Here is a 27120-nt window from a genome sequence, read left to right on the forward strand (position 1 = left end):
AGCTTCTTGAGAGAATTTGGTCTTTAATAAAGAACCCATCTTATCCAGAGCCATGTAAATTTCCCACTGGAGGCCCAGCGGGGGGCTACTCATGTTTTTTCCATCGATCTTCTTGCTTCTCCCTACTCTGACTCTGTAAACCTTGGGCCTGGGAATGGTGACAGGGAGAAATCCAAAAGGAATTGGCTTTTGTGTATCCTCGCTCCTGGATGCTTTCTTGGAGTGCAGGGACCAGGATCTCTTCCTCCTTGGAGGAATTCATGTAGAGCTAGAACAGGGTGTAATATGAATTGCTGATGAGGGTATACTAACGTGTCTAGGTTCAACTAGATGGGTTACTTTATAACCGCAGCGCCTAGCACAGCGCCTGGTATCATGAAAGTTAGTTGCAGAAAGATTCAAGTGGCTGGCCGGGATGTAACTGTTCGAGGTTGCGCTCTGAGCGCTGGATTCGTGTGCTTCTTTGTGCATGGGGCGTGCTATGTCTGTGCTTCTGGGTCGAGGCGGGTGCAGCGGGTGCAGCGAGTGCAGCGTGTGCAGCTTGTGTATGGAGGTGGGTATAAATAAAGGGTCAAACTAAGATGAACCGGCAGGCCAGAGGGCTGGGGCTCGGAGCGGGGCGGGGCGGACCTCTGGCTGCAGTGCCCCGACCTGGGGGCGGAGCAGACAGCCCTGAGCAGAAGCGTGGGGCGCGTGCGCTGCTGCGTCCCGAACGCAGTGCCTTGAGCTCCTAGCGCCCGCGGAGGGGCGGTCTTCGAGCGCTTGGGCTGGCGTTGGCGCTGGTGGCAGGCCAGTGGGGGTCCTCCGCTACGGCTTGGCCTCTTCCGGGTACTGATGGAGTCGTCCCGGATTCTCTAGGAGGAGGGTCCGCAACTGCGAGCCAGGGAGAACCCGGGACATCAGCACCTGCTGCCGGGTGAGGGGAGACCCCGGGCTTGAGAGTGAGGTGTGCTGGCGAAGGGAAGGAGGACCTCTAGATGCCCGGGAACCTCTTTCACAAAAGCTCCGAGGGTTAGAGAGCATCTGATCTAATTCATCCCCGCCCCCTCCCCCAAATGAAGGCACTGAGTCCGCAGGGGGGGGGGGGGCGAAAAAAGAGACTTGCTTCCTCCACTGAGGAGGCTATGAAGTGTCAGAACTGGGACTAGAAGCAGTCTGCTTATCAAGGCTTTTTACACCTACTATCCTTCACTGAAATGAATATGAGTAGTAGTATTAGGGGTCAAGATTATCTTAGCATTTGATGGTGCTATTTGGCATTCAGGATTATGAATATGACTCATGTAATGGGAAAATTCAGCTACTTGTGACCTCCCTGAGCTTGAGTTTCTTATTCTTCCATTCATGAAACATTGGCTTGGTAGTTATTTGTGTCAAACACTCTGCCACGAATTGAAAGTCTAGAGATGAACAAGAACCAGCCTTCCATATGAGGCAGAAGAGAAAATTCCCCAGACACCAGTTACTGACACAGGTGTAGGAAGTGGGATGGGCCGTTGGAGAGAATGCTATATGGAAAATCAAAAGGAGATATCTTTCTGGCTGATTGGAGAAAGACCTAAGGGAAGAGGTGGCATCTGATCTGGATCTTTGCTTGGGGACATTTGGAAGTGGGAATTTCGGGTAAAAGGTTAAATGTTAGCAAAACAACAAACAAAACCCCCAAACAAATCCAGCATCACAAACAGCAGCCATCACCTTCAGATGTATGTGGGGGAAAATGGTTTGATTTATCTAGAATATAGGATGCGTAGAGGCCAAAATTATGAAGAAAGCAAAACTGGGAGTCAGTGATGGGGAGCTTTGGAAGATTCCAAGCAGAACATGTTGGTGGTGCTGTTGCTGAGGATAGTTAATTTACCCTGGAGTGGAACTCAGCAGTAGAGAGAGATTATTGGACCAAGGATCCATGTAGTTGTGAGGGTCTGAGATGCGCCAGTCTGGTAGCAAAGGGCTTCAAGGAAGCACTTCAGTGTAGCAGTATTATAGAGAATTCAGCTGAAATGGGAAAGGGTCCAAATCACAACAGGAGGCTGAGAGTTCCACTCTGTCCCTGACTATACAGGAAACACTTATTTCTTTTGATGCATCCCCAGGGACCAAGATGGAGCTATAAACAGAGCAGCCTGTTTTGGCAATTGAAATGGGAAATTTCTGCTACAAAGATGAAAGTCTTACCCTCATACCACTATATTATAACCAAGTCATGCAGTTCTGTGCAAGTGAACTGTTAAATTGAAACATCTTTACCTTAAAGTTGACACAGAGATTGTAGTAGGGGACTTTTTAAATGCATCTTTAATTGGTTCTGTGTTATCTCAAACTTATAAAGTACCATATTACACATCTGTGCCTGAATGAAATTGATAGATGTGGTCCAGGTAAATCACATTAGACAAGCATACAGGTTATAGCCATTTGCCTAAGGTTTGAGTCTGGGAACTTTATAGATGCTTCTTGCCTCACCTTGACACTTCCTGGGCAGGAGAGATGCAGGAATTCCCTAGCAAGACTCCACTTCCCATTACTCATTGGTTCTGCATATAAATGTTTATGTGAAATACATATTTATGTGCTTTTACAGCTTCTCCATCTAATAGGTGTTTGAAAGAAGGGAAAAGATGAAATGTTATTCAGTTATTCCTTTGATTAATGATATTAATCAATGGTATAAAAAAAAGGAGTATGAAGTCTGAAGTATGAAGATCTAAAATTAAATTCTAGTTTTGTCACTTTCTACCTGTGTGACATTAGGTCTGGCACTTAACTCATTAGAGTCTCCATTTGTTTCCTCATCTGTAAAATAGTGATCATAATAATCAGTTCACAATTGTTAACAAGTCACCACTATAATTCTCCCTTTTTACCTTTTTATAGCCACACCATGTTCTTCCATCACTTCCATAGCCGCTGACAACCATGATCCATTCTCTATTTTTATAACTTTGGCATTTCAAGGTTGTTATATACTGGGGAGATTATGAAGTATGCCCCCCCATTCAGCATACTTCTCTGGAGATTCATTCAGATTTTGTATATATCAATAATTGTTACAGGTTATGGAGAGCTGGGATGTGGCTCAATGTTGGAATGCTTACCCGGTATATTGAAGGCCCTGGTTTCAATCCTTAGCACTGAAAAAAAGAAATGTTGCATTTTATTCCATACTATACCTTCAGCACAGTTATCTTTTTGTGTTGACACATACTAATTGTACATATTATTGAGGTTCAGTTTAATATTCCATCTATACATATGGAATATAAACACATGCATGTAATGTACACCACCCTTTTTTACCCTCCTCACCTTCTTCTTCCTAATCTCTAGTAATTACTATTCTACTTTCAAATTAACTTTTTTTTTCTTTCCTCCCACATTTTAGAGAAAATGTGGTACTTATCTTTTTGTGCCTGGCTTATTATTTTTCTCCTCCTCCTCCTCCTCCCTCCCCCCTCCCCAACTTCTAACTCCTCCTCCTCTTTGTTGAGTTTTTTGACTTCCTTATATATATTCTGGCTATCAACCCCTTGTCAGATGTATAGTTTGCAATATTTTTTCCCATGCCGTAGGTTGTTTCTCCACAATGTTGATTGTTTCATTTGCTGTGAGGAAGCTTGTTAGTTGATTTAATCCCATTTGTCTATTTTTGCTTTTGTTTCCTATGCTTTGGTGGTTCCAGTCAGAAAATCATTGCCTGCACCAATGCCTTAAAGTATTTTCCCTATTTCTTCCTAGTAGTTTCACGATTTCAGGTCTTACACATTTAGGTCTTTGTTCCATTTGTAACTGATTTTTGTATAGGGTGGGAGATAGGTATCAAGTTTCAGTCTTATGCTTATGGATAACCAATTTTTCAAACACCATTTATGAAAGAGACTGTTCTTTCTCAAATGTGTGTTTTTGACACCTTTGTTGATAATCATTTGGCTGCAGATGTATGGGTTTATTTCTGGGATTTCTGTTCTGGTCCATTGATCTGTACTTGTACTTCTTTTTTTATGTCAGTATCATACTTTTTATGTCAATATCATTGATCTGTACTTGTACTTCTCTTTTTATGTCAATATCATACTCTGTAGTATTTCTTGAAATCTGGTGGTGTTAACAAAAAAAAAAAAAAAAAAAAAACCATAACAGCTATTGTGATGCCTTGATCTGTATTCTAAAGATTGCATTGGCTGTTGACGGTCTTTTGTGCTTGCATATAAATTTAAAGATGGTTTTCTCTAGTTCTTTGAAGAATGTCATTAGTATTTTGATGGTATTGCATTGAGTCTGTAGATCACTTTGGGTTGTATGGGTATTTTAATAATATTAATTCTTTCAATGAACATGGGAGGTCTTTCAATGTACATGGAAGGTCTTTCCATCTTTTTGTGTCTTCAATTTCTTTCATCAGTGTTTTGTAATTTTCATTGTAGGGGTCTTTCACTTCCTTAATTAAGTCTATTCCTAAGTGCTTTTTGTGGTTATTTCTTTCATGTTTTCATTCTTTGTAAGTTTGTTATCAGTGTATAGAAAAACCACAAATTTTCGTATGTTGATTTTGGATCCTGCTACTTTCCTTAATTTTTTTGGTCAATTCTAATAGTCTTCTAGTTGTTTTAAAAGGTGTGTGTGTATAATATTTAAATATGTATTTATATATGTAAATATGTAAATAACACAAACAAGGATAATTTGGTTTCCTTCGTATTTGTATGCCTTTTATTTCTTTCTCTGGCCTAATTGTTTTATAACTATTACTATATTGAATAATAGAGGTGAGAGTGGAAACAGATTTTTGTTGGTTAGTCAAGCCAAAGGTTTAGCAATTTTGTTTATCTTTTCAAAGAACCCTCTCATTTATTGATCTTTTGGACTTTTTTTAGTCTCTATTTAGTTTATTTCTACTCTGATCTTTGTTATTTATTTTCTTATACTAATTTTGGGTTTGGTTTGTTGTTGTTTTTTTAAGTCCTTGAGATACTTCATTAGGGTGCTTATGTGAAATCTTTCAATTTTTTGAAGCAGACACTCATTGCTATAAACTTCTCTCATAGTACTGCTTTTGCTACCACCCACAAGTTTGGCTTTGTTGTGCCATTTTTGTTTTGAGAAAATTTTAAAATTGTTCTCTAACTTCCTCAATGGCCAACTGTTTGTTCAAAAGTTTATTGTTCAGTCTCCATGCACTTATATAATTTCTAAAATTTCTTTTGTTTTTGACTTCTAGTTATGTTCAGTTGTGATTAAAAAAGATACACAATATGATTGCATTTAAAAAATTTGTTAATGTTTGTTTTGTAACCTAATATATGGTATAGTCTAGAGAAGGTTCTATAAACTGTAAAATTGTGTATTCTGCAGCTGTTAGATTAAGTGCCTGCCCATTTGATTTGTGGTGTACTTTAACTGATGTTTCATTGTTGATTTTTTTGTTTGTTTTTTGGTCTTTGTGAGCAGACCATTGATGAAAGCAGAGTGTTGAACTCTCCCACTATTGTTGTATTACAGATGAACGCTCCTTTTAGGTCTATCAGTGTTTGTTTTATAAAATGGGTGCTCCAAAATTAGGTTATAATTGTTGTATCTTACTTTGTATTATACAAAATTATAATTGTTGTATCTTACTCTTATTAAATTGACTCGGCGAACATTATATTTTGATCTCCTTTGTCTCATCTTACAGCTTGTGTCTTAAAGTTTATTTTGTCAGATATAAGTATAGCTACTCTTGCCCATTTGAGGCTTCCCTTTGTTTGGAATATAGTTTTCTACACTTTCACTTTCAGTCTGTGTATCCTTGCTGGTCAGGAATATTTTTTTGTAGGCAGCATATTGTTGGACATTTTTTTTTTAACAATTCAGCAAGCCTATATATTTTATTGGAGATTTTCATCCATTTATATTTAAGGTTATTTTTGGTGGATAAGGATTGATATATCATTTTGCTGATTTTCTTCTAGGTATTTTATTTATTCTTTGTTTTTTTCCTTCCTTTAGTTCATTTCTATGATTTGGTAATTTATTGCATTGATAATGTTTGATTCCTTTCTCTTTATCTTTTGCATATTCAGTCTTTTAGTAGGATTTATTCTTTCTCATATGTTCATGATGGTAGGTGTCTTTCTTTTTTGGATGTAGGACTCCCTTAAACATCTTCTATAAGGCTGGTCTGGTGGTCACAAATTCCCTCAGTTTATGCTTATCTTAGAAGGTCTTTATTTCTCCTGAATTTCTGAGGTAAAGCCTCAGTTGGATATGATTGTAGTTATTTTCTTTCAGTCCTTGGAATATGTCATTCTATTCCCTCATAACACTGGGATCCCAGGAAACCTCAGTAGCAATAGCAACTGAGGAAGGGGTAGTTGCACTCTTTCTGATTACACACAGACACTGTTTCTTTTTACATTTTACATTTTTGTGGGTCTGATATTTGGTTGGATATAAGGTCCCTGCTGCTAAAACAAGTTTGGAGACCATTGGATTTGATGGAATCTGAAGTCTCATTTTGCAATAACTTGTAATTCTAAGAGAAGAGTGTCAAAACCCACTTATCCCCTTGCACATTACCCTTCAGGCTCCTCCCTTTGTTTTCTGGAGGAATATCTTGTGTGAAATGTTTTCCTTGTTATCTCTTTTTATAAATATGATAGACTTTGTGTAATCAATTAACTTACACTTCATAAATCAGAAATGGAAAATGTGTTAAATAGATTAAAATTTTGTGGTAGAATTGTCTATCTCATAGAATTATCAATTGTGGTTAGAAGAGGGGAAAAGGAACCAAAATCACATATCAGTCATGAGCCAATCTCAAGCTTTGCAGATAACCACCTCTCCCTTACCGTCACCTATCCAGCTCTTGCCAGTTTTCATAAAGCATTTGTCTCCACTTTTAACCAGCTCACCAAGAGTTAGTTTCTTCCAACAGATATTTGAGATAAGTTAGTCAGCTCTATATTCTTATGCCTATCTTCAAAATGAGGAAACTGAGAATGGGTCTGAGTAACCTGCCCAAAATTATAGAACTGACAAAGAACAAGTAGAAGATGGAAAGAAAAGCTCACATTATTAATGCCTAGCCCAGTTATTTCCCCTTTCTATTTTATAATATAAGTGTCTCAATGGGTATTTTCCAAAGTTGGCATTTGCTATGGTACCTTTTATCTGTAAAATTGGGTAATAATATGATAAATAGTTGTGAGGATTTTTTTTTTCATTTAATTAGGGTTAATTGAGATGGTGCACTTAAAAAAGGAAGTTGTATTACAAAGTGCTCCCTGTTCAAATGGTGGTTATTATTATAAGTTCAGCTATAATAGGTCCCAAATTCCAGTAGGCAGCTGTGTGTGCTTGTTGATTCCTATTCATGGGAAATGTGTTTGTTTATGTCATGGTATATTATCTATTTTCCTTTTATTCCCCACGTGGCCAAATTGTGAACTGTCATATTAATAAGACTCAGACATATTTGTGACGGTGGATAGACTTAACGGTTTCTATAAAGGGGTTTTAATAGTTATTTTTCAACAGATGGACAGCTTACATTTGGCCACGTTTCTGTAACAGTGTGATGATTGAAGTTTTCAACAGATGGCACACAAATACTTGGGAAAACACCCTTCCAATATTAATTGCTGTATAAAAGACTTTTAGAGTGCCAAAAAGAAAAAAGAAAGAAAGAAGGTCTGCATTCCCAAGTCCTTAGCCTATGCTATTATAATCATAATCTAGATGATTTGGAAGTTTCCATTTCTGGCACTTGAATTTATTTTGTAAATGAGTGTACATGTCTGCATTAGAGTGAGATGATGAGGAATACTCTGTTGACAATTAGAAATTCAACATGCATACAACATTAAATCTTCCTCTGATTGTGGATGGATGGATGTAACTTTCTTTTGCTGTGTTATTCTACTTCTATGCCATACATGGAAAATGTATCCTTCATAAAAATCAGCTGTCAGAGACTTATATGTTTTTTTTTCAAAGAGTATTGACTTAGAAGGAGATAAAAACCTCACCAACTTGGAAATTTTCAGACTGATTCATCCATATGATAAACCACCCAACCTTCTAAGTTGTCCTGCTTGTACTGAGAACCACCTTGCTCTGCTTCCTCTTCTCCTTGATTTTACTTTGCTGAATACAAAAGGCTAAAAGACTTCTGATCTTATGCTCAGGAATCCTGACTTTTCATGCTAAGTGCCAGCATATAGAAACTTTGTAGTAGTTTTTAGTGTACTCATAGATTGAGCATTTACACAGTAAAACAAATATATGCAGCATTTACTTTCTATTCCTCCTTTCTCTTCCAAATAAAACATATTTTAATACTTAATATTTTTTATTTTGCATATAAGTAATTTATATTATTCATGAATTTAAGGAGAGAATTATAAAAAAAAAAATTGAGTTGCTGAAATTGATCAGGATGAGAAAAGCATTACTATAGAAAATAAGAGCAGAAAAATTTGTTCACCACTTGCACATATAATTCAGTGTTGGTGTCATTTCAAGAGAAGCACAGTGGCATGGGTCTAAGTCTTTAATAAGGAATACAGTCTTGATAAATTCTGTGCTCTCCATTTCTGTTAAAGTCATGAACTGATTCTCTTTTGGCAATTTTTATCAGCTAGATCATCCTTGTGACTATGCTTTCAGATGGCGCTTAATGGGTGCTTCAGTTTGGACTACCATGGCAACCCCCACCCAGGGGACTTGATTGAAGTGTTCCGTCCTGGTTATCAGCACTGGGCGCTGTACTTGGGTGATGGTTATGTCATCAACATAGCACCTGTAGGTAAGGTTTATTTCTAGTAGCTCCTAGAGTTTTTTAGTTTTCTTATAATAAGAAGAAATCATAAACAAAATCATAAAACAGATATAATGTAGAAAGTAAATAAATCAAGCTAATCTAGATTTAGGAAGGACATTCTAAGGGAAGCACATTGTCATTGAAGAAATCACAAAAGCCAATTAATGTTAAAATGTAAAGCCTCTATACTAAAAAAAAATGACAATTAAAGAATAAATAACCATCTGGGGATGGTTATTTATTAGTCATGCTCAAACATGACTAAGTTCAATATCCTTATAACATATTTTAATACTTAATATTTTTTTATTTTGCATATAAGTAATTTATATTATTCATGAATTTGTGGATTTAAGGGGAGAATTAAAAAAAATTTGAGTTTCTAAAATTGATCAGGATGAGGAAAGCATTACTATAGAAAATAGTACAAATTATTATTTAGCTACAGAATATTTATATAACACAAGTAGATGATTCAACACCTATTCATAGATTATTTAGTATGTGCTGAATACTGTTAGATATGTAGACATCTCCCTGCATGGTAAAGCTTATATTTTGAGAGAGAGAGAGAGAGAGAGAGAGAGAGAGAGAGAGAGAGAGAAACCCCCAAAACAAATTACAGTAGTAAATGTTAGAAGGGAGATAAGTGATATAGAAAAAAATCAGTCAAATAGGTGGAATAAGAAGTGCCAAAGGCAGGGAGGGAGATGGAGGTGAGGTGTTGTGATTTTAAATAAAGGGGTCAGGAAAAATTCATAAGAAAGTACTGTTTGAGGAAAAACTTGAAGGAGGTGAGAAAACAAGTCAGATTCTATCTGGGGAAATGATAATCTAGGCTGAGAGGATAGCAAACTCCCAAATCCCAACAAACAAATGGACGAAGAATTGTGAACAGTTTGTAAAAGAAGAGCAAAAACTAACACACGTTTTTAAAAATTTCAACTTTGTAGTCATCTACAAATTGTAAAATAAAACAAAGACAGATTGCATGCCTGTTTCAGTAGCAAAGGATAAAAAGTGATAGCAATCAGTGTTGATAAGGGAATAGCGAAATGAACACAAAGATATTGTTGATGGAAATGTAAACTGATAGTGTCAGTCACAGAAGCAATTTAGTACGAATTAAGTCTTAAGAGTTCATATTCTCTGACTCTAATTGTACTTCCAGGAGTCTGGGGAACTATTTAGAAATATGTACAAATACTTCTGCGTTAGGGCCTTCACTTATCCCTCATTTATAATGGTTTAAAAAAATCGACACTGGCTTAATGTTCAATAGGGGAACAGTTATACAAATTATTATTTAGCTACAGAGTATTTAGTATCTGTATTTCAGAATTATTTATTTGCATGTAACAAAACTAGAATTAGCTTAAGTAAAAAGGTAAAAAGGCAAAGCCATTGCTTCACTGAAGGGAACTGCACAAAGGATAGAGGTGATGCTGGTCTCAGAGGTGTCTAATGTAGGATGTGAACACAATTAGGACTCTTGGACTCATATCTGCATTCTTTTTCCTATGCCTTCATTCTCCCAGGCTTTGTCTCTCTAACAAACTGAGGATGAAGAGCAGCCTGAGGCTCTCATTTTATAAAGTCTATAACTTAACAGGAAAGAGCCCTGCCTGTTGTAATTCTAAATGGTCCCATACCTATGCCTGGACCATCACCTTGCCCAGAACAACAGGATACTATGGTTAGCTCAAACAGAATCATCCAATAAGAAACAGGCAGTGATGGGACAAGGAACTGGGTAGATTAAAAACAATAGCCAATATAACAGTCATTAAAAAAATAATAATAATAACCTGGACCTGTTTAACTGCATGGGAAACAGTATTGATAAAATATTTATTTGAAAAATGAAGATTAAAATGCAATAAACAATATAATACTTGGTTTTCAAAAGAATAACTTGTATAAATACATACATATGCATGTACCTATACATGTGTTAGTAAGAGACATTCATATAGGTACATCAAAGTGATACTGGTTGTTATTTCTAGGTGATGGGATGAGTAATTTCTATTTAAAACTTAATGCTTTGTTTTTCTGTATTTTCTAAACAGTTAATGAGCACAAATTTATTAGGAATAATATATGCAAATAATATGGAATACTTTTTTAAAAGATATCTTTAAAGATAAGTGTGTGTAGGCCTGAGTCTAACTATCACGGGAAGTTCTGAGAATTTTAATGAAATGTTTTTTACAACATTTTGAGTTACTTTCTTTTTGTTCCAAAGTATTGTAAGTGGAAATAGCAAATAAAATGACATTTACAATTCACAGCTGCTAATTTCCAAAGTCTGGTGATTAACACTAAGTAGCCTCACACATCTACATTATCTCTACAGTTTTCACATTGGAAAATAATGTGAGCTGTTTTCTTATTTTCCACTATGAAATTCCATATTAATGTTTTCACTTTAAGGTCCATATTAACATGGTTCAAGTAGTGAGATTTGATCCTGTAGAGTAAAATTTAATTTCTATTTCACTTATTAACTACTGTGATATTTTCTGAGTCAGTTTATCTCTCTGAGCTTCAATTTCCTGATTTTTTGCATCAGGCTAGTAAAAAATTTAGTAATTTTAACTATGATAAATATGCTTCTAATGTGTAAAACTTTCAGTGTATAAAGTTAACTTAGAGTACTACTCTATTGGGAAGGAGGATAGACAGAGGATAATGGAAAAGAAAGTTTGCTTTTAATTATTAATAAGGGAGAAATTTTCTAAATTCAGATTATATGGAGACCTTTCCTCTCATGAGTCACCTGGACATGGCCAGGCATAGCAGTCATAGGCAGTTTGAGAGAGACCAGAGCCTGCCATTAGACCTTGGCCCTGAGGAAATGCCTGTCCAGCCACAAGAACTCATAGTGATAGGTCTGAACACAAAGATTCCTGGCAGCCTCTGTGTGTGTGCTTACTAAGAGAGGCAGCTGTGGTGGAGAGGCAGGGCACAGATCCTGTAACATAGGATAGGACTCCACAGGGGCCAGGTCTGGGGTATTGTATCTACTGAGGTTAGTTTTAGTTTCAGAACTTAGTTTCTTGGCCAAAGGAATTGGAAAGAGAAAAGCAGGGCCTGATCCTGATCCAAGTTGTCTCTCACAGGACTGGGTTACCATACAAGTTTCAAAACAGGAAATAGGGCCCCATATTGAAGTTTAGTTTAAGGAACAAACATGAAGAGGTGATCCCGTAAGGAAGGCAGCTTAGGTGCTAAAGACAAGCCTCCTAATCACAGTGCACTACTGCTAAGCCTCAATTAGTTGGCTTAAGGGTTTAGATGCTGAGAAAGAAACTGCGTGATAGAAAAGGTGAGCAATAATCTTATTTGTACTGTGTTAGAAACACATAACCAAGATGTTTAATAACACCAATCTATAGAGAACTTATTTCCCAAAAATAGGTAGGATGCTCTCACCCAATTTGTTCTATGGGAAAAAAATCAAGATCTCAGAAAAATGTTCATGCATTCCTAGTCATATGGTATGAGCATTATTGATAACACACAGAGAGAGCTATGTCTAAGATTAAATGGGCTATTATTTAATGGTATGTAAGGAGCACAGCTAGGTCTAAGCATTCTAGCATTTCCAAAGTCTTTAAATGGCAGTGGAGTTCAGTAGACTGGGTCACTAAACCTTGCTAACCAGAATTGTCCTTATAGATGGCATTCCTTCAGCATTTACAAGTGCCAAGTCTGTGTTCAGCACAAAGGCCCTGGTGAAGATGCAGCTCTTGAAGGATGTGGTAGGAAATGACAAATACCGAATAAACAATAAATATGATGAAATGCACCCCCCTCTCCCTGTGGATGAAGTCATGCAGCGGTCAGAGTTTGTTATTGGACAAGAGGTGGCATATGACTTACTGGTCAACAACTGTGAGCATTTTGTGACTTTGCTTCGCTATGGAGAAGGGGTTTCAGAGCAGGTGAGTTTTCTTTAGGGGACACAAGAAGTTTCTTACCTTGAGAACATAGTAACTGTTTGCTATGATAAAAGTCTCAGGCAACAGAGAGAAGGGAAAAATATGAAAATACTGAAGGACAGAGAAGGAAATTGAGTTGTCCAGGGTCATGTAAGCAAGTCAATGATCAAGCTGAGACTAGAAGGGGGACATCATGAATTTTGAGCTGGAAGGGACTTAAAGTAGAATGGAGACCATATCTTTCTGTTAGTCTTCCTGCCTTCTGTTCTCCACACTTTCCTTATTACCCCACCATGCAGCTGTCTCAAATCAATAAACTCATGTGCTAAAGAGACTATACTGAAAACAATGCTGGCTTTGCTGGCTGCATCTGCCACAAACAGAGATGGTCATGCTGAGATTCTTCTCCAGTGGCCTGTAGAGGCCAACTGATAACATGCCTTAATGGGTTTATAAATGTTTTCTGTTTCCTTGCATTTTTTTTTGTTAGTTTTCAATGCAATTTTGTGCTTTTTAAATAGATCCTTTGAATCATCAAGACTTTCAAGTCCTTTAACAGATTAACTTTAAGTACTTTGTAGTTTTGGCAGTCATCATCACTATTGTATAGTATAGCCGACCCCCAGCTAATCACATGGTTACTTTAGTTGCCCTTTCCCTACTTGCTCTGCTGCCAGTTCAGTTTCATAGTTGATGTTTTAGCCCAAAGATTTATTAAGGTGATAAAAGAGAATAAATACATAAAACTGTTACAAGAGGAAGTCCTCTTCACCCAAAATACATATAAAAGCGTTCATTTTTTAAATTAAAATAACAAAAATAGCTTCATACCTATTAAACTCTAGGGAGTTGTCACCTGTAAAAACTTTAAAAAGAAGACTAAAAGTTCAAATAATAACTCTGTACAATTTCAATAATATTCTAAGAACTCAAATTTATTAAAGGCTTCTAGTATTTTAAAATAGTGGATCAATTATATAAACTTCAAAGAAATGAGGTTTAATTCTTCTCACAAAAGCTTGGAAGAGTTGGAGATAGAACATAATGAAAGGATGCATTTGTTTTCATTAGAAAATAATATAATTGGAAATTCATTCTCATTAGGAAGTACATTAACATAATTAATGTTCTATTCACATGGAATGATCAATTGCTTTTGAGCCAGAACACAGAGGACACACACAAATTCCTCTTCACCTTTTGCATTGAAAATGAGTATAGATAGGAAACAATTTCCATTCCTCATTTTTGTTAATGATAAAGTTGTTCACTGCACTTAGCAAGTGATTTTTATTTATTTATTTTTTGAATCTTTAGAAATGGGGAGGTATTAGTCACAGGGCACACATTTCAGTTATATGTAAATTAGTTCAGAGATATATTATACAACAAAGTGCAAATGATTAACAGTACTGTGTTTGTTGTATACTCAAAATTTTGCTAAGATGATACATCTTATGTTAAGGGCTTTTGCCATGAAAGGAGAAAAACCACCCAAATACAACAAAGAACAAAACAATACAATAAAGTCCAGCAAAGGTAATGGGAGAAACTTGGAGGTAAGGGATAAGCTTATGGCATTGATTGTGATGGTGATTTCCTGGGTGTATACTTCTTTCCAAACGTATCTACTTGTATACATTTTGTTTGTGGATATTTGTGTCTGTAGACTTTTTGCATATTGATCATACTTCAATAAGGTAAAAAGTGACATTAAATAAAAAGTAGTTAAAATCATGTTATTGCTTTGATTCAAACTTGTAACCCATCATCTTTTCATCTTTCATACCCAGACTTAATACCCATGAAAAACAAACTGCTCCTCAGTCAGTGGTAGGTCTTGGCTCCTGTATGTTCTAATGACAGTGGTGCAGTGACAGCCTTAGGAGCCTCCCTGACTGCTAGTGTTCTGCTGATGTGAGCAGGAACCCAATCTTTACCACTTAGCTAGGCGACCTAGGGTGCATTATCTATTTTATACTCTCTACAATGAGGTTGTTTTAAAAGATCTGGGACATATTTGAGGTCTCTTAGCATACTGTGTTATGCATTATTTATCCTGATGAACAGCATGCCAACAATGGATATTTTAATTACATTTATTTTAGAATTTTTTTATATCTTTGTTAGATCCAATAAAATCCCCATCAGAAACTGCAGAACTTGGATTACTCATTAATAATTAACATCATTACTATTAAATAATAGCTAGTGCTAATATTATTACTAAATAATGGCTAGTATTAGATTAACTTTTTTGGATCCCCTTAAGGCTTAGGGGCCTTGAATTTAGAAACATTTTCTTAGAAAATGGCTATGTAATTCTACAATTTAAAAAGTTAAAAATGCACAAAAATTATAAGAAGGGTGGAAGGATGTCGTCCCATCCTCCTTTTTCTTTGTTTTTCTGTATTTAAAAAAAAAAATCAAATGACAGTTTTTTAGAGCAGTTTTTAGGATCACAGTGAAATCAAGCTGAGTTCTCTCCCCTTTCTTTAAACGTACATTCTCCTTCACCATCAACATCTCATATCTTATTTCTTAAAACTGCCAAACTGTCTTCCAAGGTGGTCATACCATTTTGCATTCCCCTTCAGGATAAATGGGAGCTCCCGTTGTTCCACATCCTCACCAGCATTTGATGTTGTCAGTGTTTTGGATTTAAGCTATTTTGATAGGCATATTGTGGTATTTTATTATTGTTTTAATTTGTAGCTAACTGATATGTATGATATCTTTTCATATGCTTTTTTTTGGAAATTCCAGATCATCTTTGGTGATATGTCTCTTGATGTGCCTTTTCCCTATTTTCTAATAGGGTTGTTCATTTTCCAATTGAATTTTAAGAGTTCTTTGTGTATTTTGGATAACAATCCTTTGTCAAACTTTATCATGCAAATGTTTTCTCTTATTCTATGGCTTTTTTCTGTGTTTTCCAAAAATTTAAAAAACAATATTTTTAATGTTATAGTCCCAACAAATTAATAATTCATCACATCTCAGATATTCATTTCTGTATAGGATAGTGGGTCACGATGGGTTAAAATGTGTTTGTCTTTGTATAAGGTAGCCACATACTTGAATAAACCTGATGACAACAACACATGATGACACCCTGCCTGTGCTTCAGTGTACCACTGGAGCCTTCAGGTCTCAGAATGGAGACATTTGATATACCCTATAGTCATCTGTGACCCTGCTATGCTGATATCTGTACACAGCCACTCCAGATTAGCTAATGTTTCAGTGGGCATGCATGGATCCCCAGAATGAGGCCTTTATTAATGGCCCACAGACAGAGGCCTCCAGAGATAAAGTCTGCAGAGTCACATTTGGTGATCTTACAACCCTAAGTGAGCCATGAAATAAAGAGCTCCTGTGCATGCTGCTTCACCAAGAATATCCTCAGATGTCAAAATCCTGTGCAGGCCAGATCCCATTGGTTGTAAATCCAAGGGACTGTCCCAGTCAAATAGGATTTTGTTATTTATGATGGGACTTGGAATGAATGAGCATCTGGGGCCTGGGAAAGTGCATGTACTGCTGGAAGTGATTTCATTGTAATGAAATCTGTCCTGTAATCTCAATGAATTTTGGCTCGGGATCAGGTTACCCATCCCCTCCACAAACCTCTAATAGTTATGAGATTTCTTTAACATCTGTGTTTCTAGAAGCTAAAAGATACCTAGTCAGTTAGGCTTGCACCTTTCTGGATCTACCCTATGCACAAGGTCCTGTCATTTTTCCAGAGCTATACCAGTGACATTCATTGCATTTTCATTTGTCAATTGCTGTTCCATTCCCCTGTACCAGACCTTCCTGGGATCCCAGCTTCTGCCTGGAATTATACTAGGTTTGGGCTTGATTTACAATCCTTTCTCCTTTCTGATTATCATTGTGGCCCTGTCTTGGGAATTCTTCCTGTATCCTACATCTTCCTGCTTTCCCCTCACCCCCATGTGCTTGGGGTGCTCTGACTTCTTGTTCTTTCACAGGGAATAATTTAGGTAGTAATTATTTAAACATTATAAATAAAATAAATAATCAAATAAACAAAGCTAAAATTATAAACTAAAATAGGGTTTCTCAGGACTCAGGGCAAATTGATGGTAGTACTACTCTCCCTAGCAACTACAGGTTGGAGCAGAGGCAGTGAGTCACAATTAGAGGCCTGAGGGAATACATGCTTCAAATACTTGGAGCAGATATTCCTACTCTGTGCCTCTTTCCTGGCCCTGGACCTTCCTGTTATTTCAAACTGGGAAGCAGCAGTTAGGAAGGCAGCACTACCTTGCAATAGTCTATGGGTGGCAGGCCCAGGCTGGAATCCTGTTGGTTAGACAGAAGGCATAGGCAAACGTGACCTAGGTCAAGTTTCCAACTATTGGACTGTTTCCCAAGTCATTTGAGAAAAATGTTTTGCCTGATCCTTACACCCCAGAGTACAAATGCTGCTTTCAGAACACCTGATGACTCTGAAGTGTGTGAATGTGACCTTTGTTTGGGTCATGAAATTGCACTTAAACCCATGTGGATGGAAGGCAATATCCGTTGAGTGTCATTAAAACCATGAATATTCATTAGATCCCTCATCATGATGATGATTAATACCATTAAAGCTATAAATTTCTGAACTCCTTTATGGACAATTGAGCTTGACAGTGGTTTATTTTTATTTTGTCTATATGAGAAATTAATTTGACATGATAGTTAACATCAGTATTGACTTTTCTTGAAATCTGTTTACCAGACTACAAATTTTATCTACCAAATTAGAGCTTATAGGTATTTAGCTTAGATCATATCCTTATTTTATTGATAGACATTCTTTAGTCAGAGAAACATGCCCACCCATACACGTTGTACCTACCCTGATACAGACTTACTCAAACTAGTGCATGTTCAGGAGGTAGCGGCTGCTAGAGGAAGAGCAATGGGGTTCCAGAAGACTCAGCTTATCTCTCAGCATCTTGGTAGTATGACCTTGGGCAAATCACTTACAAGCTCTTAAGTTTTACAAAACAGGAATAGTTCTATCTCTCTTACTAGTATACTGTGATGATTAGTAGTACTGGGTTCATAACTAGTCTATATACTGTCAAGTGCTTCAAAAATATAAAGAATACATATCAATGTGTATTTATACCATTTACATAATTATAAAAATTATACTTTTATTTCATTTTCATCTAGAATTTTAATTTGGCATTGAACTTTATTCATTGTACATTAAAATGGGTATTCAGTTTAGGAAACAAAACAAAGCTTCATTTAAGACACAGAAATGGGTATAGAATAAGATGTATTTTTTATTTCTTGTTTTCTTTTAGGCCAACCGAGCAGTAAGTACCATTGGATGGGTGACAGCTGCTGTTGGTGCCTTCTCATTCCTGGGCTTGTTTTCAAAAAGACAAAGAGCAAAATACTATTAACAATTTATTGAAGAGATATTGGAACTGAAGGAATTTGTGAGGAGGAAAATAAAAAAAAAAAAAAACCTGGAATCTTTCAACGCATCATTATTGTTCCAAATTCTGATGATGGATAGCAGGCTCTTTAACAAATTGCTTTCTGATATTATCTTATCATTGAGCCAAGGAAATTTCTTTCCCTACTAGCATAGATTTGCTGTGGCAGCTGGAACAAAAAGCTGTAGCCTTTGAGTGAGCCAGCAGAGGATCTTAAGAAAATCACATCACATTTTATCTTCTACTGTAAATATTGTTTTCCATTTCCTTAAGGGTGGCTATTTTGCCAGAGGGATAGAGAACCATTTCCAGGGGAAAGCAAAGTTAGAACCTGCTGGGAGCCATTAGCCAAGTAGGTATGACAATTTCCTTGCCAGCGTACCCCATGTTGCTGACATGTTGCAGCGACATTGAATGTAGGTGACCTTGCTCAAGGACCAAGGCAGATTAGGGTGTTCCCGGTTTTAAGATAAATCGTGTTTAGGGCGTTCCCAGTTTAGGTTCCAGGTTTAAGGTTTAAGATTATTCCTCCTGGGAATAGGGCGTATCCTGCTGCCTGAGTTCCCCTTGAGTTCTCACGTGATTCAGACAGTATATTTTGGAGATAGAAGCCCAGTGGAGGTGGATTTGGGCAGAGAACGTGGATTTGGGCAGAGAACGTGGATTTCCCCAGAACGTGATTGTAGACGGCTGGTGTGAGTTCGGGAATAAAGAGTTGCTGTTTGAATCTACAAGCTGTGTGGTGGCTCGTGATTGTGTGCCCAGCCAGACTGCGGCATTTGTGCCCAGCCAGACTGCGGCATTTGGCGGCTCGTACGGGGAACATCTGAAACTTGGAGGTAAGTGAAATTGCTTGCCCCTGAGGGAAGGCGAGAGAATGGGTGATCAATTCAAAAAACAATGTGTTCCTGTTGTGATTTATTTTGTTTTTGTTTCAAGCTGCCTATCCCTAGAAATTTCTCAGGCAAACTGGGAAAAATGGTTGGCTAAAGGTTTGAAGTTTGTCGGCCCTGAGGAAGAGAAAATTGATACAATGATTTTTTATTCCGTTTTTGTTTCATTCAGTTTCGGCTTTGTTTTGTGCTATCTTATTGGGTTGCGTTATCTTTATAGTAGATTAGAAATTAGTAAAAAACAAACCGAAAAGATGTTAAGTAAATTGTTAGAGGTTCAGACCATGGAGAAAGACATTTTAGATCAAGCAAAAGAGAAGGTCTCTCGAGCTAGTCAGACAGAGGAAGAAAATTTAAAGGAAAAGGGGTTGTTAGGAAAAAGGCCACAACAGGAGGCTGTTACTAACTCCGTTTTATCACAAGAGGGCGTAATTCAACCAACAGCCCCACCGATGGAGACAGCTGAGTGGCCCTCAAACCCCGTAGTTGATAAATGGGATCCTGAGACAGGACCTCAAAGATTAGCATGCCCTGTACTTGAACAGGCTGGAGGGCAGCGAATTCACCATGCATTAGATTTTAAAACAGTGAAGCAGTTAAAGGAGGCTGTAACAACCTATGGCCCCCAAGCTCCCTTCACGGTAAGCATGGTCGAGTCCATTACTAACTTGGACATGACGCCAGCAGATTGGGCTAGCATGTGTAAATCTGTACTAAATGGAGGACAATATTTGTTATGGAAGGTTGCCAATGAGGAATTTTGCACGGAGACAGCTAGGCGAAATGCAGCAGCCGGTTACCCTCAAAGAAATCTAGATATGTTGTTAGGAAAAGGACCTTATGAGGGTCAACGGCAACAAATTGAATATGATCCTGCTATATATGCACAAATTGCTGCAGACGCAGTTAGGGCATGGAAGACTTTACAAGGACATGGAGATTTACAAGGTCAGCTATCTAAGGTAATACAGAGAGCTAATGAACCTTACGCTGACTTTGTAGATAGGCTAATTCAAACGGCTGCCAAAATTTTTGGGGATACAGAACAAGCAATGCCATTAATAAAACAACTGGCTTATGACCAAGCAAATCGTTGCTGCAGAGAGGTTATTAGACCATGGAGACATGAAGATTTAAACACATATATTAAATTATGTAGAGATATTAATGAACAAGGGCAAGTCTTGGCAGCTGCAGTACAACAGGCTTTAGATGCCAGGCCAAAAACATGCTATGATTGTGAACAAACAGGACATTTTAAAAGGAATTGCCCCATAGGAGGAGGGTTTAACAAAAGTAGGTATCAAAGGAATAGAATACCGGGTATTTGCCCACGATGCCGTAGAGGGAGACATTGGGCTAATGAATGCCGTTCTCAAACCACCATAGAAGGTACTCCCTTATCAAAAAACGGACAAAGACCAGGTATTTATCCAAGATATCGTGGAGAAAGGCATCAGGCTCCATTGCCAAAAAACGGACAGGGGGGCCCAATGCTCCGGGGCCCACAACCACAAATATACGGGGCAGTGGAGGATCCCAGCAACACCATCAGGGTAGTGCCCAGGACACATTGTCCATTAAATCCCTCATCAGACAAACCCGAGGGAGCGCAGGGTTGGACATCTGCGCCTCTGCCAGAGCAGTATTAACTCCAGAGATGGGAGTTCAAATCATTCCCACAGGAGTAAAAGGACCTCTTCCCCAAGGAACAGTAGGCTTATTACTGGGACGTAGTTCATCTACATTAAAAGGACTTATGATAAGTCCTGGGGTAATTGATCCCGATTATGTAGGTGAAATAAAAATTATAGCTAGTTCTCCAAGAGGTATATCAGTAATTTCACCTGGAGATAGAATAGCACAGTTGTTAATAATACCCAGCCTACATAATAAATTTCCTAGTCATAGTGTAGAAAGAGGTTCCAGGGGATTAGGCTCCACAGGTGTAGATTGGGCTATGTTGTCTTTAAATTTAGATTCTCGCCCAATGCTAAAACTAAATATTCAAGGTCATGAGTTTAATGGGCTACTGGACACAGGAGCTGACCTTAGCATTATCTCTCGTCAAGAATGGCCAAAACATTGGCCATTACAACAAGCCACTCAAACGCTTCGAGGCCTAGGAGTGGCGACTAATCCCCATAGAAGTTCTATGATATTAGATTGGAAGGATCCTGAAGGATGTGAAGGAACTATACAGCCATATGTATTGGATCATCTTCCTATAAATTTATGGGGACGAGATGTCCTAGATCAATTAGGTTTGACATTAACAAATAACATCAATCCTAATTCGCCCACTACTAGGGCTAGACAAGGCTTTAGGAAAGAAAAAAGATTAGGAAAACAAGGGCAAGGTATAGCAGCACCAGTACAAATAGATCAAGGAACAGACAGACATGGGTTGGATTTTCAGAAAGGGCCACTGAGACAATCAAAATTACTTGGAAATCAGAAAGACCAGTGTGGGTTCCTCAGTGGCCCCTGACTAAAGAAAAGACACAAGTAGCCCATGATCTGGTCAAACAACAATTAGCAGAAGGACATATACAACCTTCCATATCTCCCCATAATACTCCCATTTTTGTCATCAAAAAGAAATCTGGTAAATGGAGATTATTGCAAGATTTAAGAGCCATTAATAATGAGATGGTTATTATGGGACCTGCTCAATCAGGGATTCCTCAATTGTCTGCTTTGCCAAAAACCTGGCATGTTTTAGCTATAGATATTAAAGATTGTTTTTTTTCAATTCCAATTCATCCCAAGGATAGTCCACGTTTTGCATTTACTATCCCTGCATTAAATCATGAAGGTCCTGATCAGAGATATGAATGGAAAGTACTCCCTCAAGGGATGGCTAACAGTCCAACTATGTGCCAAATATATGTTAACAAAGCAATCCAGCCACTTAGAAATCAAAATCCTGAACTACAAATATTTCACTATATGGATGATGTATTATTGGCACATAAAGATAAAAACATATTGCTGGAATGTTATGCCACACTTACAAACTTATTAAAAAATTATAATCTAGAGATAGCAATAGATAAAGTACAATTAAATTTTCCAATTAATTATTTAGGAGTTCTATTATCCTCAACCATGGTCCGTCCACCAAAAATTCAAATACGAGTAGATCAACTCAAATCACTTAACGACTTTCAAAAGTTATTGGGAGACATAAATTGGATAAGGCCTTATCTAGGTATACCAACAGGAGAGTTGGGACCTTTATTTGATATTCTAAAAGGTCCATCAGATCCAAATTCACCCCGCATGTTAACTCCTAAAGCAAGAAAGGCATTAAAAATTATTGAAACATATATGGAAAATATGCATTTGGATAGAATTGATATAAGTTTGCCTTTATTATTTATTGTACTACCAACAAAAAATATCCCTACAGGAGTATTTTGGCAAGAAGGTCCATTATTATGGATACATTTATCTTATTCTCCTAACACTATTCTTACTAGGTATCCTGAGGCTGTAGGACAATTAATACTCAAAGGAATAAAAGCAGCGAAGGGAGTGTTTGGAATTTCTCCCAATAAAATTATTACTCCATATACTATGGATCAAATTGATGAGTTAGCTAATGAGTTAAATACTTGGGCAATAATCATGTGTAAATCTAATGTTTCATTTGATAATCATTTACCATCTAATCCTTTGTTGTCTTTTTGGTCTAAGCATCCTGTAGTTTTTCCTAAAATGACAAGAAAAACACCTATCATGAATGCTCCAAATATTTTCACTGATGGGTCAAATAATGGTACAGCAGCAGTAGTTACCCCTGATCAAACTTTTACATTTTTAGTACCCAAACAATCAGCTCAAAAGGTAGAGCTTAATGCAGTTTTACAAGCTTTTTTGATGTTTAAAGATTCTGTATTTAATTTATTTTCTGATAGTCAGTATGTAGTTAATGCTATAGTATCTCTTGAAGATGCTGGTAGGATTTCCCCGTACGGGCCACCAAATGCCGCAGTCTGGCTGGGCACAAATGCCGCAGTCTGGCTGGGCACACAATCACGAGCCACCACACAGCTTGTAGATTCAAACAGCAACTCTTTATTCCCGAACTCACACCAGCCGTCTACAATCACGTTCTGGGGAAATCCACGTTCTCTGCCCAAATCCACGTTCTCTGCCCAAATCCACCTCCACTGGGCTTCTATCTCCAAAATATACTGTCTGAATCACGTGAGAACTCAAGGGGAACTCAGGCAGCAGGATACGCCCTATTCCCAGGAGGAATAATCTTAAACCTTAAACCTGGAACCTAAACTGGGAACGCCCTAAACACGATTTATCTTAAAACCGGGAACACCCTAATCTGCCTTGGTCCTTGAGCAAGGTCACCTACATTCAATGTCGCTGCAACATGTCAGCAACATGGGGTACGCTGGCAAGGAAATTGTCATACCTACTTGGCTAATGGCTCCCAGCAGGTTCTAACTTTGCTTTCCCCTGGAAATGGTTCTCTATCCCTCTGGCAAAATAGCCACCCTTAAGGAAATGGAAAACAATATTTACAGTAGAAGATAAAATGTGATGTGATTTTCTTAAGATCCTCTGCTGGCTCACTCAAAGGCTACAGCTTTTTGTTCCAGCTGCCACAGCAAATCTATGCTAGTAGGGAAAGAAATTTCCTTGGCTCAATGATAAGATAATATCAGAAAGCAATTTGTTAAAGAGCCTGCTATCCATCATCAGAATTTGGAACAATTTTTATTTCCTTGCCAGCGCACCCCATGTTAATTGTGGTAGTGCTGACATATCTTTGCTGATGGTGTCACTAGTGATGCAATTTTTATTTCCTTGCCAGCGCACCCCATGTTAATTGTGGTAGTGCTGACATATCTTTGCTGATGGTGTCACCAGTGATGCAATTTTTTCCCAAGGAACCGTCAATTGGCTTGGTGTCGTGGCATTTCTGTATCCTCCTCCCTTCTGCTAGTGATGGTCTAAAATTTGGGGGCCAATGGCTTATGCTGGACCGGTAGTCAGTGACGGGTATGATCCAATTGCAGTGGTATCAACCTAAGACAGGAGGCTGACGCCTAAAGGTCAGTTTTCCGATGACGGGTAAGAACCATATGTTGAATTGGACAACCTACCAGGCACGGTCCATAAGCCACATTAACCTCACTCCCCCACTGGCACCAAGGCCAAATTTGGGGGCCAACAGAGGTGAGGCAAAGAACCTCACCCCCCACTGGTGCATAGACCTATCCACAAGTATGGCTGTATGCTGGACCGGTAGTCAGTGACGGGTATGATTCAATTGCAGTGGTATCAACCTAAGACAGGAGGCTGACGCCTAAAGGTCAGTTTTCCGATGATGGGTAAGAACCATATGTTGAATTGGACAACCTACCAGGCACGGTCCTTAAGCCACATTGCTTGTTGTTTAATTAATCAGAAGGGGGGAGATGCTGGGAGCCATTAGCCAAGTAGGTATGACAATTTCCTTGCCAGCGTACCCCATGTTGCTGACATGTTGCAGCGACATTGAATGTAGGTGACCTTGCTCAAGGACCAAGGCAGATTAGGGTGTTCCCGGTTTTAAGATAAATCGTGTTTAGGGCGTTCCCAGTTTAGGTTCCAGGTTTAAGGTTTAAGATTATTCCTCCTGGGAATAGGGCGTATCCTGCTGCCTGAGTTCCCCTTGAGTTCTCACGTGATTCAGACAGTATATTTTGGAGATAGAAGCCCAGTGGAGGTGGATTTGGGCAGAGAACGTGGATTTGGGCAGAGAACGTGGATTTCCCCAGAACGTGATTGTAGACGGCTGGTGTGAGTTCGGGAATAAAGAGTTGCTGTTTGAATCTACAAGCTGTGTGGTGGCTCGTGATTGTGTGCCCAGCCAGACTGCGGCATTTGTGCCCAGCCAGACTGCGGCAAGAACCCCAGATTGTTAGGTTGACATGTTAATTCATATTCCTTTTCTTGTGAGAAAAGAAACTGGGAAATTCTGGTTTGGCAGCTTGAGGACCTGTGAGTGACAAGCCTTTTGAGGGTGTGCCTCCAACTCCCACACTCTGTAGGTGTAGGCAGGTGGGAAGAGCATGGGAGGAGCTCTTCACTTCCCAACTTCAGATCCAGTGATTTCTCTGGAATTCACTTGCTTGTCAAGAGCACATGACAATCCATGAGTGACATGGGCTGCTATTTCTACAGTTACATTTTGAATGTTTCAGGGGTTTGACATTTGAACCTTGGCAAGAGGTCATCAAACGTTGGTTTAAAGTGCCAAAATTAGGAAACAATATCTTGTACTGCTTTTTAAGGTTTGTACTATAAGCCAAGGAGTGTCATGATTTTATTCTTACATTTTATTGGTTAGCTGTTGAATTTAAATTTATTACCATTTGAGTAGACTTCTTCATTACTGCAGGTAAGGAAAGGTGAGGCATAGGTCTTTCTAAGATGATAGTGGACACTATAACTTATCCCATAAACCACATTGCCTCTTTACCTCCTTATTCCATCCTTAAAAGCATGGCATTAGATAAAGTAGATAAAAGACAGTGAAAGTCTTGGACCTATTACACTGATTTAGATGTTACCTCATGTCCAGAAATACTGTACAAGCTAATCACAGGCTTAAGAGTAATGTCAACAGCAGGGGTTGTGCACTGCAGTCCTGGCCACAGACATCTAATCTTTCTTCCCTCCTTTTTCCTTATGTAACCCTTGGTTTCTCATGGCACTGGCTCTGTCTCCAGACAACCCCCAAACTTTCTTCCCCCACTGATCATCTGAGAAGGTATGTGTGTCTTCCACCAGGTACAAGATCCTTTTTTTTGATGGTGGTTTTGGGGATTGAACCAGGGCCTCATTCATGTGAGGCAAGCACTTTACCATTGATCTATACCCAAAGCCCTTCTTATTTTGACAGTGTCTCACTACATTGTTCACACTTGCCTTGAATTTGTGATCCTCCTGCCTCAGATTCCCCAGTAGCTGGGATTATAGGTGTGTGCCACCATGCTAAGCCCTTTAATTTTTATTCTAAATTCAGGTTTCGGCTTCTTTATGTCCTACTCCCAAGAAATAGTCAATGAATAGACGCTTTCTAGAGCTATTGAATTAAGGTGAGACTGGCAGCAGCTTGTTACCTTTCCCCATTTAAGGCAATTGAGCGAGAAAATTCAAATTACTAAAATTCATGATGAAAAAGGAAATATCATAATGGACACTACTGAAATAAGAAGATATTTAGAAACTATTTTGAAATTTTATACTCCGGTAAAATGGAAAATCTCAAAGACATTAACAAATTTCTAGAGACATATACTCTACCCAAACTGAATCAGGAGGGCACACACAATTTAAACAGATCAATTTCAAACAATGAAATAGAAGATGCCATCAAAAGCCTACCAACAAAGAAAAGACTAGGACCAGAAGGATTCTCAGCCAAGGTCTATGAGGCCCTCAAAGAAGAATTAACACCAATACCCCTCAAATTATTTCATGATATAGAAAAGAAGGGAACCCTTCCAAACTCATTCTGTGAGGCTAGTATCACCCTAATACCAAAACCAGACAAAGACACATCAAGGAAAGAAAACTTGAGACTAAGATCCCTGATAAACAGACATAAAAATTCTCAATAAAATTCTGGCAAATTAAATACAAAAACATTAAAAAGATAGTGCACCATAATCAAATGGGGCTTATTCCAGGGTTGAAAGGTTGATTTGACATCAATCAACCTAACTCATCACATCAATAGATTTAAAGACATGAACCATTTGATCACCTCAATAGATGCAGAAAAAGCATTTGACGAATACATGTTCAAAACACAGGGCCAATCTTAACCCAAGGAAGGGAACCTGGCTTTTGCAGAATTACAACATTGGTGAGTGAGAGAGGATGGAGTTAATTTCCTGAGGGCCAAAAGTCAAATCTTTCTAGAGCACCCTGGAGGTCTCTGCTCCAAAAGAGAGTCCTAGCTGTGCAGAATAAAGCCACAAATGCAC

General features: G+C 38.2%; 1 protein-coding gene across 1 annotated transcript; it reads left to right on the top strand.

Annotated features, from left to right (window-relative positions):
• The first annotated feature begins 801 nt into the window (after window positions 1-801).
• Window positions 802-18185, top strand: Plaat1 (phospholipase A and acyltransferase 1). Its single transcript, XM_071615808.1, has 4 exons — window positions 802-916; window positions 8653-8791; window positions 12491-12756; window positions 18084-18185. The coding sequence occupies exons 2-4, from the start codon at window positions 8653-8655 to the stop codon at window positions 18183-18185; spliced, it is 507 nt and encodes a 168-aa protein (XP_071471909.1). The 5' UTR covers window positions 802-916.
• The last annotated feature ends 8935 nt before the right edge of the window (window positions 18186-27120 follow it).

The sequence above is a fragment of the Marmota flaviventris genome, chromosome 8 (genome assembly GCF_047511675.1).
Source record: "Marmota flaviventris isolate mMarFla1 chromosome 8, mMarFla1.hap1, whole genome shotgun sequence".
NCBI lineage: Eukaryota > Metazoa > Chordata > Mammalia > Rodentia > Sciuridae > Marmota > Marmota flaviventris.

Bases quoted from the DNA above. Each gene is read 5' to 3' on its own strand.
- Plaat1 (XM_071615808.1), top strand. From the start codon at position 8,653: ATGGCGCTTAATGGGTGCTTCAGTTTGGACTACCATGGCAACCCCCAC. The intron at 8,792-12,490 runs GTAAGGTTTATT...TTGTCCTTATAG, and splicing joins CATCAACATAGCACCTGTAG to ATGGCATTCCTTCAGCATTT. The intron at 12,757-18,083 runs GTGAGTTTTCTT...GTTTTCTTTTAG, and splicing joins GAGAAGGGGTTTCAGAGCAG to GCCAACCGAGCAGTAAGTAC.